At 58.2% G+C, this 20189-nt stretch overlaps 1 protein-coding gene across 1 annotated transcript in view; it reads right to left on the reverse strand.

Moving 5' to 3' along the window:
• GFRA2 (GDNF family receptor alpha 2) overlaps nucleotides 1-15978 on the reverse strand; it is an 80246-nt gene extending 64268 nt beyond the window's left edge. The window contains 5 exon segments of the mRNA XM_028522008.2: nucleotides 3926-4009; nucleotides 10019-10087; nucleotides 10090-10332; nucleotides 15254-15648; nucleotides 15874-15978. Coding sequence (XP_028377809.1) covers nucleotides 3926-4009; nucleotides 10019-10087; nucleotides 10090-10332; nucleotides 15254-15293 — 436 coding nt within the window. The 5' untranslated portion in view covers nucleotides 15294-15648; nucleotides 15874-15978.
• Nucleotides 15979-20189: the final 4211 nt, after the last annotated feature.

The following is a 20189-nucleotide window of genomic DNA, read 5'->3' on the forward strand; positions in this document are numbered from 1 at the left end:
GGCCCAGCCTCTCACCACCATGCTCCACACACAGTCACAGCACTGCATGGAGGCCACGGAGGGGCGACAGCTGTGGGGTCATGCTGGGCAAAGGCAGAGCCAGGGTTCAAACCTCGGTCTCCAGCTGTCCCTTCTCTCTGGGCCTCAGTTTCTTTTTCTGTCAGGAGAAAGGGTGGGCCTAGATGGTCACTAGTCCCCTCCGACTACAGAGAAGACCAGACACATCCACCTGGATACACTGCATGCCCACATGTCCAGAAGAGCTTGCAGGGGAAACCAGGCCCTGCAAACGCCTGCCCCTCCCCAACCGCACACAGGCCGCCTGCCTGCCGCTTCTCCCTGTCCCTGAAGCATGGCCCACGGCTGTGAGGACAGCCACCACCCTCGGTCCTCATTTTGAAGGCCTCCCTGCAGGTGGACGGGCTCCTCTGCTCCCCTCACTCTCCATGTGGCCCGCCCTTGACGTCTCCCTGCCTGGCCCATCTCTTCTTCCCTGAGAAGCCTTTCTCCCTCCTCTCCACCTTAGTCCATCCCCTCTGGTCTCCCCAGAAGAAAGCAGCTGGGGTTCAGCATTCACATGGTCACAGAGACTTGGGGACAGAAGGGCATGGCTAGAGCTCTGCCGTCTCTGCATCACCCCTCGCCTGGGTGTTGTCAGCAGAGAGATAACTCCCAGTCACTCTCCCTGTATTCACTCTCGGTAAATCCCCCTCATCAGCCCCGTTAGCAGGTATCCCACTCCCACAGGACAAACACGGGCACCACAGCTCCAAAAGGCTGCAATGAGGCCCCAAGTCACACAACCCTAAGTGGGCACATCAAGATTCAAACACAGCACCGGGTGGTTCACACTCTTCCCACATGCCAGGGGCGACAGGTGCACAAAACACTCCATTTCATGTTTCCAAGGGAAGCTTGAATTGCTAGAAATAGGACAAACCTCATTTCTTCTCCACAAAACCTCCTCTCCTGCCCATAAGGCTTGGCCAGGACACTGGATGCCTCCAACCTCACTGTTATCCTGGTTCTAGGTAGAGCCACACTGCTCTCCTCCTGGCCTTGGACTCAGGACTGACTGGACACCAGAAAACCCAGAGCCAGTCACTGAGCCCAAGGCTTGTGTCTGAACTAGGCAGCGAGCAGGGGAGGGCTCACCCTTGCCCCAGGGCCTCTGGCATCAGAGTGTTGGGGAACCCTGGTGGCTTAAAGAGATCACACATTCCGGACGCCTTGCACTGGGCCCCGAAATCCCAGACACCAAAGAGAAAATAGTGACTGAGCCCCACACAGAAGGGTGCAGCAGCACCCTTCTCGGAGTCCCTGAGGCCCCGCTGAGGGCCACCCAGGTGGGGGAGGCAGCATGCCACCAGATATGGGTGTGTGGAAGTGGGAGGGGCTCCACACAGCCCCACAGGGCAGCAGGCTTACCTCCCCAAAACGGAGTCCAAGATCTTGGGTCACCCAGGCCAGGCCTTCCCACCAGCGAGCTCCCGGCAGGAGACATGTGTGCCCAGACAGCCAGCCCTCAGCTGGCAGGGCAGCCTGGCGGGCGCTGGCCACCACCTGAGCTCCAAGCTGCTCTGCTCATCCCAGTGTGCCACACGGCACTGCCGCCATCGCCTGGGCGCTCTGGCAGGGACAGGCTGGGGGCACGGCTCCCAGTGCCTGCCTCCTTTCTGCAGGAAAAAAATGTGAGTCCGGAGCAGGAGGTGACCGGCCCACACCCTCCAGCTGACTGGTGGCAGAGAAGGCCCTGGAACCAGGCTGCCTGGCTCCCCACCAGCCTTTTCTCTGCTGAGCCCACCCTGGCCCGCTTGGTTTCCTGGTAGCCAGGCCAGGGCCTCCTCACCAACTGTGCAGTCAGGTTTCCCCAGGCAGAACCGGCGCCCGGGCACCCACTCCAGGGCTGCTGTGGGTGCAACGGGGCCAACGGGCATGATGAGGAGGCAGCAGTCAGGGACCCCAAAGCCCTGCCTTCACAGCGGGAAGCAGTCCCTGGGGCCCTGGCACGCAGGGCCGGGCAGGCCCAGTGGGTCTGGGCAGCAGGTGGAGGAGCTGGCCCAGCGAGTGCAGACCCAGTCATTTCCTCATTTATCTTGTCGAAACATCCTCGTCCCACAGAGCGTCAAGTCCATTACGTAAAGATTTTCTGCTAGGAAGACACTTCACATGAGCCAGGGAAGCAGCAGGGGACAGACTGAAGTGGGGAGTCCTGACCTTCAACCTTCAGGGAGTTAATCCCGAAGGCCCTCTCCTGCACAGTGGTGCTGGGGTGGGGGCTGGTACCTGAGCCACTGGTGGGGCAGGAAATGGGTGCCTCTCCACCAGGAGGACAGTGATGCCCTCAAGGGAACAAAAGCTGGGCCTCCATTTGGAAAAAAAAAAAGTAGATATTACAGTGGCTTGTGGCCCTCCAAAACCCAACCCTGATAAAATTTTACTTCTTGACTTTTGCTATGGACTAAATCATGCCCCTGGAAGAACTATAGCCCTCAGTATGACTGTATTTGGAGAGAGGGCTTTCAGGAAGGAATTAAGGTGAAAGGAGGCTATGAGGGCGGGGCTCTAATAAGATAGGACTATGGCCTTATAAGAGCTCGCTCTCTCACTCTCGTTCTCTCCCCCACCCCCGCGTCCCCCTCCACACTCCCCAACTCTCCAGCCCCACCCCACCTGTGAGGACTCAGTGAGAAGGTGGCCATCTGTAAGGCAGAGAGAGAGCTCTCACCAGAAACAAAACCCTGCTGGACCTGAACTTGAACTCCCAGCCTCCAGAACTGTGTAGACCAAAAATAGTATTTCTCTAGTTAGATATATTTTTTCTCCTTAGGGGGTAATAAAGGGGAAAGAAAGTTTGGGCGGCCTTGTGCTAGAGAAGTCTTCATTTGAAAGGGCTCGGGGGCTCACGGGAGTCTTTCAGTCACAGTTCAGAGCTTCCCCACTGGCAGCTCGTGTGCCCCTGGGTGCTGTCTGGAGACATCTAGGGTAGTCACAGCTTGGGGAGGGGGCGCTACTGGCATCAAGTGCCCAGAGGCCAGGGATGCGCTCAACATCCTACAATGCACGGGGTGGCCGTTCTCCCAGGAGATATACCCAGGCCAAAGTGTCAGCAGTGATGCTGCTGAGAAACCCTCGTTTAAAGCAAAAGAGACTTCAAAGGACTTCACATCCTGCCATGGACCAGCTGGAAACCTGGGGCCTTGTACCCAGGGATCCCAGGGAGCAAGCCCACCCTGACCCTGCCACCTTTGGCACCAGCGGCGGCTCCAGGAAGAGTTCACCGCCAGCCCCCACAGAGCATTTCCAAAGCCCCCAGGACCCAGGCAGGAGCACCCTGTGTGGGGCCCACTGGTCCCCCAGATGGCAGAGGAAACAAAGAGCCAAAAACCCAGCAGGCCATACATACGGACCAGGACAAGCAAAGCTATAGTTCAACCTTGGCCTTCCCCCTGTCTGGGGCAGGCAGAGGGCTGGGGGTGCAAGGAGCAGAGCTTTCAGGGCAGAAGGAAGCCAAGCAGATCCGGTGACCGGCTACGTCCTGGACGCCACAGCAGTAGGTGGGGCCCTCAACAGCCACTGGCTCACTCAGACCTCAAGACAACCCACGGGGCAGCTGTGCTCCCCGTCACACAGCTGAGGAAACTGAGACACAAAGAGCCTGAACAGCTGGAACAGAAAAGCTGGGGACATGGAAAGAAGGACCCATCGGGGTGAGACAGGCGACAGAACAGGAGAGCACGTCAGGTTTCAGATTCAAGCCCCGCTGCCCGGCAGGCGCATGCCGGGCAGTCCCCATAAATGTTTCACTGCACACTCAGGTGAGCATCTGCTGACCTGAGGATCAGCACACCTGAGCTGAGGCCAGGGCTCCATCCGCCCCACAGGCCCAGGGGAGAACCAGAGAGCCCAGCCCATACCCACTCACCTGAGAAGATTGAAGCAAGCCTGAAGATGTCCGAGAGGCGGGAGGTGACCGGCTCGTAGGGCGAGGCCTCGTAAAACTCCTCCCCTGGAAAAGAGAGCATCGTCAGGCACAAGTTCCCCCCTCCTGAAAGTGAGGGGCAGGTTATGTTGGGCATGTCACATGGATGAGTTATTCGCTCCAGCCAGAGTAGAAGGTCCCCCAGAGCAGGTCAGACGGCCGAGGAACTCAGCCATGACCTCCTGGCCTGACCTGCCCTGTTCTAAGGACTTCCAAATGCTCATGGGAAGAAGGCCCAGGGGAGGAGGCACCATGACAGCCCCAGGAAGGCCAGGTCCCATCCTCCAGCACAATATCACAACACATCCTCACTTCATAATACAGGGCTTGCAGGTGGCCCAGAGAGGTGAGGCGACCCGCCTGAGATGACACAGCTGCTCATGGCCAAGCTGCAGCTGGACATGGTGCCCCGGCCCTCACTCCTGTGCTCTCTCCCACCGCACCAGGCTGACCCTGCCCAGGCCCCTGGAGGGGACAGAAGATCCCTGTTTGCTTCCTGTCACGACACCAGAAGAATCTGGGTGGAGGGCCCAAGGGGCCTGTCAGCCTGACCCCTCCCATACTGCCTCCCTATCTGTCCCACCACCTGCTGGCTTCTCAGACCATGGGCACATCAGAGGCTCAGGGAAAGGGAAAGCAAGGGAGCAATGGGAGAGAAATGACACAGGGCTGCCCCAGAGTCCCCCTACCACCTCATCAGACTCTCACCCCCTCTGCAGACACCCTGCAGGGAAGGAACCATCCTCTTAAGACTTCACAGTAAGAAGTCAATAAGTAATCGCTCAGGCTGTCCCTGTGAAGTGGGGGGTGGGGACACAATAATGACCCACAGCCTCACACAGTGAGCTCCCACCCACCCGGGGCCCAGGCTGTGGGCAGGCACCTCCTTCCTAAGCGGACCCCGTGCAGGCGGCACCCACAGGGGCCACCTGCAAGAGAGTGCCAGCCACCCAGACGTGGGGCCTGGGAATCCCTGTGAGGAGCTCGGTCAGCTGGTCCATGAGATCACCCAGAGGCTAGGATTAGAGACAGAACCAGCCCCCTGCTGGTGCATGGGGCAAAGCTTCCTGTCTGCCAAACTGGCAGACCCCCAGGAAAGGGTGCAGACCCCAGATGATGCGGGAAGTGCATGCCCCTAGAGAAACGGCCCCACCCTTTACCCCACCTCCCAGGAGCGGCCATTGGGCCCTGCAGCACCCAGCAGCACCCAGCACACAGCCTCTGTAACGCGGATGCCCACCTGGCATTTGCCGTTTGACCTGAGCTGGACATTACTCTCCCCTTCAGGCCAGGCTCCGACCCCACCTTCCTGTGGTCTGTGTCTTCCCCACTGCCCACCAGCCCTGGGGGAAACTTCGTAGTGAGGTTGTCAGCCAGTGCCAGTGGTTGAGGCCAAATAACATAAGAGTGTACAAGTACTTTTTGAAATTAAACTGTGTGAAATTATGATATTATACTGTACTTTCCATGGGCCAGCACTACTGAAAGTGCTTTAGGCACACTAACTCATTTACTCCTCTTCACTTACCTACAAGGCTGGCACTCTTAGCCTCCCTGTTTTACTGACAAGGAACTGTGGCACAGAGGCACTAAGTAACTTGCCCAAGGCCACACAGCTGGTAAGTGGCAGAGCCAGGCTTCAGACCCAGGCAGCTGGTGTCAGGATCCAAGTACCTAATCGTCATGAATGTGGTCTCCAAAAACATAGTGTCGTTGAAACCAAAGTGCTCTGAGACACAAGTACCGCCAAGGTCTAAGTCCTCACAGGAGCGACCTCTGCCCGCTGGACTGCTCGCCCAGCGCAGGGCCTGTCCGTCATGACTGTACCTGGTGCAGCTCCGCCCCTGGGTACACATCAGCCAGTGTGATTGGCTAGGGGGTCTCTGGGGGAAATAACCCTCCCAGGACTGGTTGGGAGAGGTCCACCCAGTTTAGGTCATCAGAATTCAATAAATGAGTGGATCAAAAAACTATGGTACATTTACACAATGGAATTCTACACAGCAGAAAGAAAGAAGGAGCTCCTACCCTTTGCGACAGCATGGATGGAACTGGAGAGCATTATGCTAAGTGAAATAAGCCAGGCAGTGAGGGACAAATATCGTATGATCTCACCTTCCATTGGAACGTAATCAACAAAAGAAAAAAGCAAACAAAATATAACCAGAGACATTGAAATTAAGAACAATCTAACCAGAGAGGAGGGGGGAGGGGACAGTGGGGGAAAGAGTTTTCAGGAACTACTATTCCTCTTCACTTCCGGCCCCACCCTTCTATACCCTACTATAAAGGACACATGGACAAACCAAGGGGAAGGGTGGAAGCAAGGAAGGGAGGTGGGTTTGGCTGAGGGGAGCAGTGGTGGGGGCCAAATGCAGACAACTGTAATTGAACAACAAAAAGTAATTTTTTAAAAAAGAAGAAGTCACCAGTAGAAACCCAAGGCCTGGCTACTCGGGTTCCTCGGCAGCCAGACCGAAGCCAAGTCAGGACACCAGGTGGCTAAGCCATGACCTGTGAGAGGACTCTTGGGAGAAGCCTTTGCTTTTCACATCTGAAGGACCAGAGTGACTTCAAACCTCACTATCACCTTTGAGAAAGGCAAAAAGCCTGGTCTCAAGTCCCCTGTGCAGCCAAGAGCAACAGCTCCACCCTATAAATGCCATGGTGACAGTGGAGGTGACACAGAAGATGCAGGTGCCAGGGGGGCCCAAGGCCCCAGGACCTCCCCAGGGAAGAGGAAGGGGCTGGGTAAGGCATCAGGGCCATGCCATGAATGAGCCTGCTGTGTGCCCAGAGGACACTACCCCTCCTCCCTGCACCTCCGCTTCCCACCAGAATGGGCATGAGACCTGAACGGCTCCAGGTCCTTGCAGCTGGGACAGTCCAGGCACTCAGGAGGGGCCACAGTCCTGCCACCACCAGCTCCCTCCATACGCTGAAGGCTTCAGCCTCAGGCAGAAGGACACAGTGGGACCCAGTCTCCAGGGGCATCTCACCACCAGCAGAGGCCAATCCTGCCATCCACCCCAGGGCCCGAGCCCCATTATTAGATGTTGTTGGGAACCGGGAGAAGTGCTGGGGAACCACGTCCCCCACGCCAGGAACACTTAACTGTCAGGTAGATCCTCTTACTCACAGAACATTACCTGCTGTTCAAAGGCCTCCAGGCTAACCCTGGTCAGCTCTCTGCAGAAACTATTCTGGCTCGCAAGACCCAGGGCTCTGCTTTTCTAGAGTGGGCCAGGGAAAGGTCTCCCAGCTTGTACACTGGCTGGCACAGGGAGCAACCGTTGCTTTTTTACACCATCACCATCTGCAGCACACAGTAGGTGCTTAACAGATGTTTGATGAGTAAATGAACCAATAAACCAGTTCAAGATTTGGGACCCAGACATCTCCTGCCAGGCATTCCTGGGTCTCAGGGACCTGGAAAGCCACAGGGTAGCTGGCAACACGAAACACGTTATGCGTATTGTCATCCCTCAAGCACCTCACTGCCCAGCACCAGTCAGGAGGCCCTGGGCAACGTCAGAGGGAGCCCCTCAGGTGGGAAGGCTCCTGGGCAGCCCACCAGCTCATCTGGCTGGCACTTCTGTCCCCTCCCCCGTGCACGTTCCAGCACAGCCACCCCAACCTGCTGCCCAGTTTCCTTGGGCTGAAATGTAAGGCCGCTGGAAAGAAAACCAGAAACCAAACAGCCGGCTCACTGGATCAGGGACGTCAGTCTTCTCTGTCCAGAGTCAGCCTGGGGCTCTCACAGGAGCGCGGTGCCTGGGCCCCTCTCTCTGCTCACTTCCAGCTCTGGAACTTGAGTTCTCTAGAAATGGGCGACTACCTGGCTCATGCGGAATCCCTTTGTTATTAATGGTGGTAATTCTATTATAAATATATGCACAGCTTTTTCCTTTATTTGGGCAGAGCTGAACGATCTTGGCCAGCAGTCAGAACGCCTCTCTATCCAGCCTCCACACCTGATCCATCTCCTCCTTCCTTCCAGCACCCAGAGTGGGGATTGCTCCTCTGCCCTGAGGGGCCCTGGACCCACCCCTCCCCTCTCCCAGGCACTGTCCACAGAGCACCCCTCTCTCCTTCACCTCAGCACCTCCATCATTACTGTCCTGCGTTGGAATTTAAGGTGCTCAACCTTCTCACATCTTTTTTTTCTAAGTCATCCTTTGTTCTTCTCCCCTCTTCACACCAAAGTTCTGGAGGCTGCTGTCCCCGCCCATCATCCTCCACTCCCTGACTCCCATTCACTCCCTACCCAGGCTTCGGCTCCCAGCAGCCACCTAAGAAACTCACCCCAGGGCATCAAGGACCCTTTTCCACCCTCTCCTGCTGGACCTGCAGCACTGGACGCTGGATGCTAGACACTCCTTCCTCCCGAGGGTGAGCTCTGGCCCCGGTCTCCTGCTGCTCTGGCCTCTCCCCGAGCCTCCTCGGTCACCTTTGCAGCCCGACTCCCACCATCCTCCTTGCCATATCTTTAAATGTCGCAGGTCTTGGGGTCTGTCCCCATGCTCCTCCCGAGGTAATGGCCCCCACTCCCTTGCAGGTTCCCACCCTTGAGCTGAGAGCAACCCCTAAGCCTCTGTCAGCTGAGCTGCAGCGCTGCACACCCAGCTGTCTGTGGGGCATGGCCAATGAGCAGCACAGACCCCCGAATGCATTCACCATCCCCCTGCCCTCCCCCGACTCAAAACCTTTGCTGCTTGTAACTGAACCAACCACCCATCCAAGCTCCCAAGACAGAAACTGGGTGCCCTCCTTGACTCCACTCCCTTCACCAAGATCTGTGGGTTCTCCCTCCTGAAGGGCTCTTAGATCCTCCCCCTCTCCTGCCCCTGCGCTGGGTCAGCCACCTTGACACCTGGCCTGTGTCACACGGTGCCTTCCAGTCTCCCATCTGCTCGCTTCCTGAACCACAGGGACGCTGTCCTGAAGCAGAGCTCAAGGTCGGTGTCACTGAACACTGTTCAGGCGCCCTGCTGCCCCCAGACCTCATGCCCCTGCCTCTCCTCACCCCTGCCCACTTCCAACACCCCCTCTACATACGGAGTCACCTGCGGGCCCACATGCCATTTCGGCTCTCCCCCACACAGGTCTCTGCCCGGCCCACCTCGCACCTCTCAAACTCTTCCCAGGGCCCTTCACCACATAACTGCAGCTCACTCTTTAGTCTCAGCTGGGAGGCTGCCTCTTCCATGAAGTCTCTCAAAATTTTGTAGCAAGGAGTTAGACGCCCCTCCTCAGTGCTACCACAGCATTCACACCCCCAAATGACAGGAAGCCTTCACGTGTTTGCACCTCCAGACTACAAGCTCCATGAAGGCAGAGGCTGCCACAGCCTGTCCTCAACTGTTCCCACAATGCCTAACAGACGGTAAACTCTCGATAAACAGCTGCTGAATTAATAAATGAACGTCTGACCCAGGCAGCCACCCTCCTACAATATATGCAAAGTGTCCACACTCCAGTTTGCAGGGGAATATGGGGGAGGTAGTATCTTGTGGGGGTGGCAGTGACAGGCTCTGCCTTGGGACTTGGGGGTAGGCTGTTAAGGGATATGGACCTGCTGCCCTCATGCCCCTCCAAGCCCTGTAGATGGTGCCCAGGCCAGCCACAGGAGCCGGCCCTCACTCGGCACCCAGGTGGCGGGAGTGGCAGGACTTGTGAGCTTAAAGCTCAGCTCTGCGTTCACACAGCCAGCCCTTCTCTCTCCTCTGGCCTCGCTTCTCCATCTGCCTGGGACTCTTGGCTCACCTTCTCCTGTGACCCCTTCATACAATCATAGGTCCTCCTGCCCCCAGTTTACTTCCTGTCCCCCCCCGCCCCACACGGCTCCAGCCTTACTCCATGGAGCCTTCTCTCCTCCTACGTCAGGAGGCTACTTTGTCTGGGTTCCCGTTTCTCCCAGTAGGGAAGGATGGAGAGTTGGCCAGTTCACTCCATTGCTGAGTCCTCCCTTGAACCTGCACCCGCCCACACCCCTCAGCACCACCACCACCACTGCCCATCCCCACCAGGCTTTACCCTCGGTCAGCCCCAGGTGGATGCTCCAGTAGATCTGCAGGCACTGCAGCTCCTTCTTCATGCCCCGCTGCAGCGACAGTCATACAGGGGGCTCTCCTGCAGGACCTCCAGGGCCGCCTGGCACTCCTTGTTGGCCAGCATGGTGTTGCGGTCCCGGCCCGCCAGGCACTGCCGCAGCGTGCGGTAGCGGGAGCTGCAGTTGGATTCCGCCGCACACAGCTCATTGGCCCGGACACAGTCCACTGGGGGGCGCCAGCTGTGCAGCTCGGGGCCCTGCAGGGAGGAAGGGCTGGCCAAAGAGCGGAGGGTCTCGTCGGGTGGTGGGGAGGGAAGACAAGCATGAGTGAGGGCCCCCACAGTCTCCCACACACATGCCGGGCTGAGGGGCGGGCCTTCCTGGAACCTCACACCCCTTTACTCCAAAGCACATCAAATCCTACTCCATGGCACCTCCCCAATAGAGCAGGTCAGAGGAAGGGCTGCTGGTCCCAAGACACCAACATCCACTCCTCAAACATCAAAGAGGACTCAAGCTGCCCTTCTGCTCTGGCTCTATCAGGTTCTCTCTGGTCCCACCTTATCACCCCTCAGCACCAGGCCCAGCCAGGAGGCCCTCGAGCAAGACCAAAACTGTTGAAGCCAGGAGGCCACAGAAGAACGTGGCAGCCTCAGCAGAGAGCTGGGGGGCTGCAGGAGCTGCTGGGGTGTGCAGGGCTGGGATCACATTCACACCCCCCTGGGCCCCCTCTCAGCTTCGGTTCCAGACAAAGGGTCACCAAAGCACTAGTTAAACCCTGGAAAGCGGCAGGAAGTCATTTAACTTTCACAGCCTGTTAGGACATTAGACTCCACTGAGTCCAGCCCCAAGATTTTGCCCTGGGGAAACTGAGGCCCAAAGGAGGGAGATAACACCTCAGGGTCGCACACAGGCTGACAAGGCTCCTCAGATCCCTAGCCTATGCATTCTGAGTTCTGTAATTGAACGATAAAGAAAACATTTTTAAGAAAGAGAGAGAAGACTGGGAGACAAGCTGGACCCTGAGGTCAGAGGTATGCCGGGCCCCAGCCCTCGCCCAGCCCAGGCTCACGGCGGCCGAGACCTGAGACTGTGCCTCACAGGGGCAGCCTCTGCCCCAGCCCACCAAGGGAACGGCTTACGAAAGCTGCTTCCTCTTTTTCTTTTCTTTGTCTGTCTGTCTGTCTCACTCCTCCTATTTCTTTTTCTCTTTCTTTCCCCTCCTCCCGTGCTCCTTTGAAACCCTCTCCCCCTCTGTCTCTTCTTTCTTTCTTCTTCCCAAAAGCCAAATAAGGGTGAAGTCCATTTCAAAAGGTGAGAGCATCCCTCCTGGGCCCTTATCTCACACAGGGACCCCGGCTTCTCCAAAAGTGAACAGGCAGGAGTCTGATGTCTCCCCTTCTACCCATCGCCCCAGAGGGTCCGAACCCCCCATCCTCAGGTGGGAGGGCATCAGGGGAGAAGATCCAGAGGTGAAGGGCGGGGAGAGGCCCACCCGAACCTTTCAGAATCAAGTTCCCAAAATGGTTTCATCCATAGGACATCGTCCTGGTCTCCCTGTCCTTCCCACACCCCTCACTCAGATCCTGCCCCAGAAAAGCCCCTACCATGGCCCAGAGCCAAGACTTGCCTGCTCCAAGCCCCCAGGAGTGATCTGGGAGTCTTCCTCCATTCCATCCTGCCCCAAAACATAACATGATCCTAGACAGAAGTCCCCTTCTCATAATCCCCAAGCATCTCCCCATCTCTACCCAGGTCTCCCTCCCTCCCCCCAGGAGGCCTTGCGCAGGGGGGCAGCTACTGCAGGGAGATAGCGACACCTAGAGGCAGAGCGCTGCACCGAGAGCCGGGCCCTCCTGGCAGAGCCTAGGAGGGGAAAGGATTAGCTCCTAGAGGGACCAGGCCTACCCACGAACCTATCGACAAAGAGGAGCAAGGGGTGGGCCTGGAGTGGAGAAGGCCTCCAGGGCAAGAGCGACTGACACTTCCTTCACCCGCTGACCATACTTCTGCCTCAGGACAGGAAGAGCTGAGGGCTGTGGCCAGGCGGAGACAGGCCAGAGAAGAAACCCGAATGGAAGTGTCGGCGTGGGCAGTGGGGCATCTGCTTATTTCCCAGCTTCAGCAAATTCCTAGGCCCCTGAGCAGGACTCAGTGCATCTGGGCCACCCAGGAGCAGCTGAGCTGACCTGGCCTCACTTGCACCTGCTGCCCCCACCTAGTCAGCCAGCCAGCTGGTGCTGAAGACCAAACCAGCCCTTGGCCTTCCACTGACTTTGATCACCACAGTGTCCTCGCAGGCTTCTCCCCTCCCACCTCAACTATATCTGGGGTGGACTGAGAAAGAGACACCCTCCATAGGCTGGATGATCAGGACATTGGCCCAGCAGACTAGGGCAAGAAGGACACTCACTCTGCCAGCCCTACAGGTGGGATCTGGAGCCCCAGGGATGATCCTTACAGAATCCCGGCTCCTGTGCAAAAAGCTAGGGCATCCCCCACGCTGCCAGCTAGCACACGACCAGGCAGGGGACCCTCAGCAGAAGACAGGGTGTCCTCTCTCCAAACTGCCCACCTGCTCTCTGTCCCTGACTCTCCCAGTTGACATCATGACCCCCAGAAGCAATCAAGTCCCACCAGAGAAAGGAATCACGGCAACTCGGGGCCAAGAACTCTAGGAGAATAACGGTCAGAAGGCATCCCGCTGGCATTTCTGAGTTCGAGGTCAGGAGGAAACTCAGATCCACCCAGGAAAGACACGTGGAACAGCTTCTGGAGACACTGGGGACTGAGTGACTCCACAGAGCTACTGCCACTCCCCAGCATCGAGGGTCCCCACCAGAGCTGAGATGCCAGTGCAAGTTGGTCCTGTGACCAGATCCCCTGGGTGGCTTTCCCCATCTCATTGTCTCCCTGGGCATGCCCACACTGGAGGGCAGGATGGCCGAGCCAGCAAGGCCTCCCCACCCCCAGGCCTCCCTCAGAACCTTGGGAGCAGCACGCTGAAGGCCCTGCTCTGGGAACATGCCTCACCGTGGCCCCAACTAAAGCTCCAGCAAAACCTCTCCCCCAAGTGAATTTCCAACCAACTCCCAACTGTGGGCTCCTTGCCAGGAAAGGGGCCTGGGGCTGAAGTTTCCTTAACACCAACCCACCCCTTTCCTTCTTGGTTGGCCAAACCCAGAGCTTTTCAATGGTCACTCAGTTAACTCTCACCAGCTTTGGAAAGGGTTTCTCCTGGGAAGGGAGCTGAAGGGCTGCTGCCCCTGCTTCCCCCACTGCTCTCACCCCTCCTCCCACCCCTCAGCCTCCAGGGTCGCAGACGCCAGGGTGGGCATCTCTGACTAGCACACCCTCTCATACCCACACCCCCACCACCTGCACTGTGAGAACGGGGAGTCAACTCCGCAGCCCTCTCAGCTTGCAGCACCGGGGTCTGGGCCTGCAGGTGACTGGCCGGGCCCCATATTGCTCTCCTCCGTTCCAGGACCTCAGAGGGTGCCCACGCCTGGGAGCCCTGGCGGCCTGGAGGGCATGCAGCCCAGCAGGTGCAACCTGACTGCTCGTCCACAAAATACAGTTTTCTTTTCTTCCTGGCCCCAGAAAGCTGGGTTTCAAACCAGTGGAGAAAAGGTCAGGTTTTATAACGGCCCCTTCAGAATGAGAGTCCACTTGCAGAGGGCTGCAGGGCAGGGCTACAGAGCCTCAGCAGGCCCAGAGCATCCACCTCAGCCCCTCCTGCCCTGGCTGTGGGCAGTGGGACAGTGAAGGCCACACCCTAGAGCAGGGTTCGAGCCCCCTGAGGAACTCGTGTTGGGGGAAGGGAAAGAAGAGGAGGCGGACAAAGGGCCCAGGGCCAACCCTGACTGAACTCCCCATCCTAGTCAGGGGGCACCCAGACCACCCACATCTTCTGAGACCAGCACCTACCTCCCCTGGCCTCCCCTCTCTCCTCCTTCAGGAAGAACAGGCTGCACTCATGACCCAGCTGGGCAGCTTGGTTCACCACCAGCTACACAGCAGGCCAGGGGGCAGGAATAACACTCACACTGAAGCAGATGTGTCACACACATACACACACACGCATGTCACCAGCTTCCTCTCCAGAGTACCTGCTCCGGGACAGCAACCCCTGCTTGGGACTCCCAGTCAGCACAGTCTTGCAAAAAGCCCTCTTTCCCTCCCCTCCACCCCAGAATGCTCTCTCTATAACCCACTTCCCAAGCAGCTGAGATGTCACGTAGCATGAAAGTGTGAGTGGGAAAGAGCCTGCCCAGGGTCAGGGGCACCAGGCAGCCCCTCCGGCCTGCCCTTGAGAGAGGGGGCTTACAGAATGAGGAGTGGTCTTTGCTCGGATCTCATGTTTTCATCACCCCTCTCTCCTCCCCCTCACCCAAGGGAGCAAACTTTGGCCTCCTTACCTTCTTTTCCCACCAGCTAGCTACAGGGTCCCAGCCCCCAGAGGTGAGGAAGGAAAAGCGGTGAAAACTGTTCACAGCCCCTCACTCCCAACCACCCATCAGGGCTGGTCCTGGGTAGCAGGGAAGGCAAAGGGTGGGGAGAAACTTGAAAAGCATTCCCGGTAGTGGAGCTGTGGGAGGGGTTCAGGGAGTTGGAAACCTGCATTTTCCAGAGGTTGGTTTGTGGTGGGGGATGCTTGCCCAGCGCTCCCCCCAAAAAACTGTCCAACAAGGAGCTTCTGGAGAAACCCGTGCCCTCCACCACAATCCACTCCGGAGCCCCACAAAGGTGGGAATGGATATTTCTCTCCCAGCACTGAGCCTTTCTCCCCACCCCTTCCAGATCAAGAGTTGGATTTTTTTTTTCTTAAGTTGCTGCAGTTTAAACCCATTATTTTTAGGAAAATGAGTGCTATTATTGTGTGTGAGTGGCGAGCGTGCGTGTGTGTGCATGCGTGTGTGCGGGGATGGCTTGGGTGTTCTAATAAGTCTCCTTCCCAACACCCCCCCTCCCCTCGGTAACCAGACAGCCTGGGGCTCGTGCCCGGCCCCGCTCGGCTGGCAGCGCCCAGGCTGGCTCACTCCTAGGCGCGCTCTTCCGCGGGCTGCCCAGCCGGTCTCCCCGGCGCCCTGCTCGCCCCCCGTGTCCCGGCTGCTCGTAGGCCCCCCAACGCGCCGAACGCGCCGCCCGCGCGCCCCCCCCCCCCCCGCCCCTTGGCTCCGCCGGACCCACTGGCCCCGCCGCCCGCAGGTACTCACCTAGAAAGAAGAAGAAGCAGAAGGCGTTTGCCAAGATCATGTAATAAATCCCACAGTTTTGGTTTTTTGTCTTTCTCCTTCGGGTAAAAAAATAATAAAAACAGTAATAATAGCCAAGCAGTGACAATCAACCCCAAATCCAATGCGGAGATCCCAGCTAGTCCACCCGAGGAAGATCCTGAGTCCTGCTATTCTCGCCTCTGGCTGGAGGGGGTGGGGGAAGGAGGGCGGTGGGCGCCTCTCGACGCCCCCCGGCCCACTCAGATCAAATACGCGGGTGTATCTGTGGATGTCTGCTTCCCAGCCGACAGCGGTCCTGGGCTCTGCCGTTCCTCCGCTGGTCCGGGGGTCTCGGGTCCCCGCGGGTCCGGTCCCCTGCGCTCCTCTGGAGGGGCCTGGGGAGGTGGGAAAGGCGACTGGAGGGTGGAGGGTTGGAAGAAAGCAGTGAGGGTCGGGGTCAGAAAAAAACGCAAGTAGGAAAGCAATCCACAGACGGGGGGGAAAGCGCCAAGAACCAATCCAGCAGGAGCTTGGAGGACGAGAGACCGGAGTCGCTTCTTTCGCTCCAAGACGAAGGAAAATTTCAAAAACCTTCTCCCGCTACCCCTTGGCCGGCTCACTTTTTTCTGATGGAATTCCGGTACCCGTTCTCGGCGCGCGTCCCTCTTCCTCCCTCCACCACTCGCTCCTCTCCTGCCTCTCGCTCTTTGCTCGCTCTCCCCAGCTCTCCCTCGCTCGATTCTCTCCCTCCCCTCTCCCTCTCTCCCGCTCCTCCCTCCGCCCGCCCCCTTCCCCCTTCGCAGCTCCCTCGCCGCGGCTCTCGCGCCCGCGCCCCTCTCCTCCGCCCCGGGCTCGGCGCTTCGGCTCCCAGGCGGCCGGCCGCACGGGGCGCGGGCGCGCGGCGGAGTAGCGACACTCTGCAGCGGCGGTGGCGCCGGGGAGCGCTGGCCGAGAGGAGAGCTCAGCCGCCAGCCCTTCCTCAGACTGACCTGCTGCCTGGGCCGGAAAGGGACGGGTTCCTCCGGCTGTGGCGCAAACCCCATGAAGCCTCCTTCCCCCGCGATGCCCCCCACCCTCCGTCGACAGGCTGAGCCTTCCAACCCCTATTGCCCCTGCCCCGCCCCGCCCCCTCGGCCACCGAGTCTGGGGCGCCCTAGCAGGCTGAGCGGAGGCCAAAAGGCGTGGAGTGCACGGCATCGGAGCCATCCTAGCGGCTGGGGGAGGGGCGCTAGAAAAACCCATCTTGGTGGTCGGAGTCTTGGGAAAGGGCAGCACCCTCCGCGGGAGGAGGCGTCCTTGGCAGGAAAATCGAAGTCCAGCGTCTCCCCGAAGGCGCCGAGGAAGAAAAGGACCCCCTCGGGCGCAGGCTGCCAGCGTCCCAGCGCAGCCAGCCGGCTCGGGTCTAACCCCTCGCACGCATACACGTGTGATCGCCACACGGAGCTCCAGAACTTTCCCCGCACGCCCGCGGCGCGCTCGCCCCTCGCACACCCATGGTTTCAGCCCTTTGAGACCCCTTCTTTACTGTTTGCCCTCCCCCGCGTGGGCACAAGGCTGCCGAGCCCGCGCGCCCTCGCCGCTGCCTCCGCGGCCCGCAAACCTGCCTGAACTGCGCGGAAGAGGTTAGGCGGGGGCTGGCGCCCCACCCCGGCAGGAGCCCCCGAGACCGCCCAGGCCAGGACTGAGCGCCAAGCTGAAGAACCCTAGGGTGGCTCTCTCAAGGCAGCCGGATGTTCCCCGGTTCCTAGGCTCCGGGCGGGGTCCCTTCCCCCAACCGGGATGGGGGCGATTGATCCATATGTCGATGGGCTTACCGGCGTGTTTTAGTCATGGAATTCACAATAAACGCGCAAAAACACCAAAAAGGAAGCGTCTGGCTGGGAAAGGGCTGAAGGAGAGGTGAGGTTTTTGGACACATTCTAGCAAGAAGGGCGAGACGGTGGGGCTGTGGACACACGGGTGCACACACCCACGCACGCCAGGCACCCCAGTTTCACGCTCCCTCCTGACACATCCTTACTACGTTAGCGCCGCCTGCATCCCTCGGCTCTGGCGCACATATTCCTGCCTGCAGCTCCGCGCGCACCCTGTATGCTGTGGTGGGGTAAGCGCAGTGCCTCGTAAACTTTCCGCCTTACCCAAAACGGACCTGCGCTCCATCTAAGGTGTAGTTGATGGTGCCTGTTAAGATGCATTTTTAAATAAACAAGACTGTGTCAAAGAGTAAATGCTAGAAATCGACGTGGGTGTGGAGGGAGGGGTCACTCACGAAGCCAGCAGCCTTCGCTAGTGGAAAAGCTAGAGGGAGCAACTTCCATCTTGCGGATTTAGGCGGGAACGCGGCTTCTCCAGGCTTGCAAGCGCAGAGAGCGGGTTTCTTCCGAATGCCTCCTCTCATTTGGCGCATCCTGGGGCGTGGCTCTCCTCTGTCCCAGACCATTGAATGGTGTCCTCGGAGAACACCACCCTAGCCCACCAGTGATGGAACTAGGCCAAGAGGGCATGGGGATTTGGAGCTGGGGACAACCCCCTTCCGGCTGCCCTTCCGTCGTTCCTCTGCGGTTCTAGGAAATGAGTCCACATCTGACAGGTCTCCTGGCTTCTTTCCAGACATTGAGTGACTGAAGGAAACGGCTAAGAAAGTTCAGAAGAGTGCAGGTGAAAGGATCAGAACCGGCAGAAGCTACACTGCTGCGTAGTCTTGGACCAGAGGCTGGAGCCTGTCCTGTACACACTTCCTCCTTCCCCTCCCCCACCCAGCTGCCCTCCACCTCCCCCATATTTTGTATCCCAGGCAGCTCTTCCCTCTTCCAAGGGCCCTACTCCTGGGTCCAAAAATACTGCTCAGCACAACCCTCTTCCTCCTCCCAGAATGTCTTCAAATGTCTTTTAACCCTCGAAGGCATAAGGAGGAAACCCTCTGAAACATATGGGAGCTTTGCCCTGCCCACCCCTTTCCAGTGAAGGGGCTGAGAAAGCAGCAGGGGACACTGGTCAGAGGGGGGTATCTAGCAGCAGGAAGTGACTGGCTGGGGCCCTTCAGGGACTTGGGGTCACACAGCCTCCACAAGGACAGCGGCAACACCAGCCAGACCAACAGCCATCTCGGTGTGACTCTGGGGCACTCTGACCCTGGGCCTGCTCTTTCCTCCTGTCTACAGAAAGCCTGTCCTACTACACCCCATTCTCTAGCAACCCCAGCCTCAACCTGAGCTGTCTTTACATATGGCAGAGTCCAAGGGTCACACAGATATTTTCTGAGCATCTGCTCGGTGCAAGCCCCACCCCTGCCTGTGCCAGGCTCTGCAGAGTAAACACAGAAGAACCCCTACTAGTCATAGGCAATTTAATTTCACTGAACTCCAGGTATCTATAAATGTGGGTTTAGAAAAACCCAGCCTTGCAGAGATTAGACAAGGCACCGCACACAGAGCAGCTAGTCAAACGCCTGGTTCATAGACAGTTGCTCATAAAGTGTCCCTCTTTCCCCTGAATCCAGAAGAATTGGGAACCCATGACAAGGCATAAAACCTAAGTGACAACTGGGAGGCAGGGAGAAAGAACTAAGGGAGCTTGAGGGAAACAGACTACTTGGCAGAGGTTGGAGGCTAAGAGATCTTGCAAGAGGGAGTCACTGGAGAAAGGAGGGCCAGCAGGTGTGAACCAAAGAATCTGGGAGCAGGACGTGATTGGCTGAGGCCCTGCACACTTTCACAGGCCCCAGGTACCGAAACCTTCAAACCACCTGCAAGGACCCATCTGGCTGCCTACCAAAGGCTGACCAGCAGGCAATAGCCCCGCCCACCAAGACAGCCTTCCCAATCACAGAGCAGGAGCTGTCATGTGCAGGAGCAGGAAAGAAGACACTTAGACCTTTAGTTTCTTCTCCCTCATCTTTCTAGGCCTGCCTACCTGTCTTGTGGGGTGGATTCTCTGGAGGGCAAAGCGGTTAGAGAAGCAGAGAGAGGGAGGGGAAAAAGTACTGGCTGAAGGGGAAAAGGTTTGCAGCCTTACCCGGGTGGCCACAAGCAAATGCGCACACGCATTAGCTGCATAGCCACTGACCAGGCTTGTGTGTTCCCCGCAAAACCTCATCCCTTCCCTTCCTTCCACGGAGGGAGGAAGGCTCAGGGTTCCCTTGACCCAGAGATTAAAAACAACAACTACCACCAGGAATAAAAAGAAGAATGTGCCAACCAAGACGGGTCAGGAACCACGGACCCTGCAAGAGGAGGTGCTGTGGGACGGCAGCTGACCCAGGCCTCCACAGTCGGTGAAACAGCACAAGCTCTCGGGTCCCTCCTCTGCCCTCAGCAGGCCTGCCCGTGCCCTGGGAGCGCGTACAGACAGAATTAGATCAGGGGCCCATGAAGAGAGTGAGCAACCCCAGGGCACACTGGGGCGAGTGAAAGAACAGCTAGTGCCACTGGGTTTCAGGAGGACTTGCAGCGGGGGCAGGATCCAAGCTGGACCCAGAAGAATGGTAGAAAGTGGCTGAACACAGAGGAGGGCAGTCTGGGAAGGAGGCTGTGTAGACAAATGCACCGCGCTAAGAATGGTTTCAGGAACTGTCCAGAGTTGGGAGGAGCCGAGCGCACCGGTGGGCGGGGCTTGGAGGGAGTGCGTCTGAAAGGTTGGATTGGGATGTGCAGCGGAGGACAGGCGTTGAAGGCTTTGGGCTTGCTCCCCTAGGAGCCACTGAAGGCTTTTGAGCAGGCAAGTGACGTGATTCAAATGGTGTCCCAGGAAGACTGATCGGACAACTTGGTGAAGGACGGAGAGGAGGGACCTGTTAGGAGGCAATTGTAACAGTCTCCGCGGGAGGCAATGAGGGCCCCAAACAGGAGACGGTGGCATGGACCAAGGAGGTGGCTGTCAGAGGCACTGTAAAGATGGATCAGCAAGGTGCTGATGACAGATGCCACACCGAGGATGG

The sequence above is a fragment of the Phyllostomus discolor genome, chromosome 8 (genome assembly GCF_004126475.2).
Source record: "Phyllostomus discolor isolate MPI-MPIP mPhyDis1 chromosome 8, mPhyDis1.pri.v3, whole genome shotgun sequence".
NCBI classification, from domain to species: Eukaryota; Metazoa; Chordata; class Mammalia; order Chiroptera; family Phyllostomidae; genus Phyllostomus; species Phyllostomus discolor.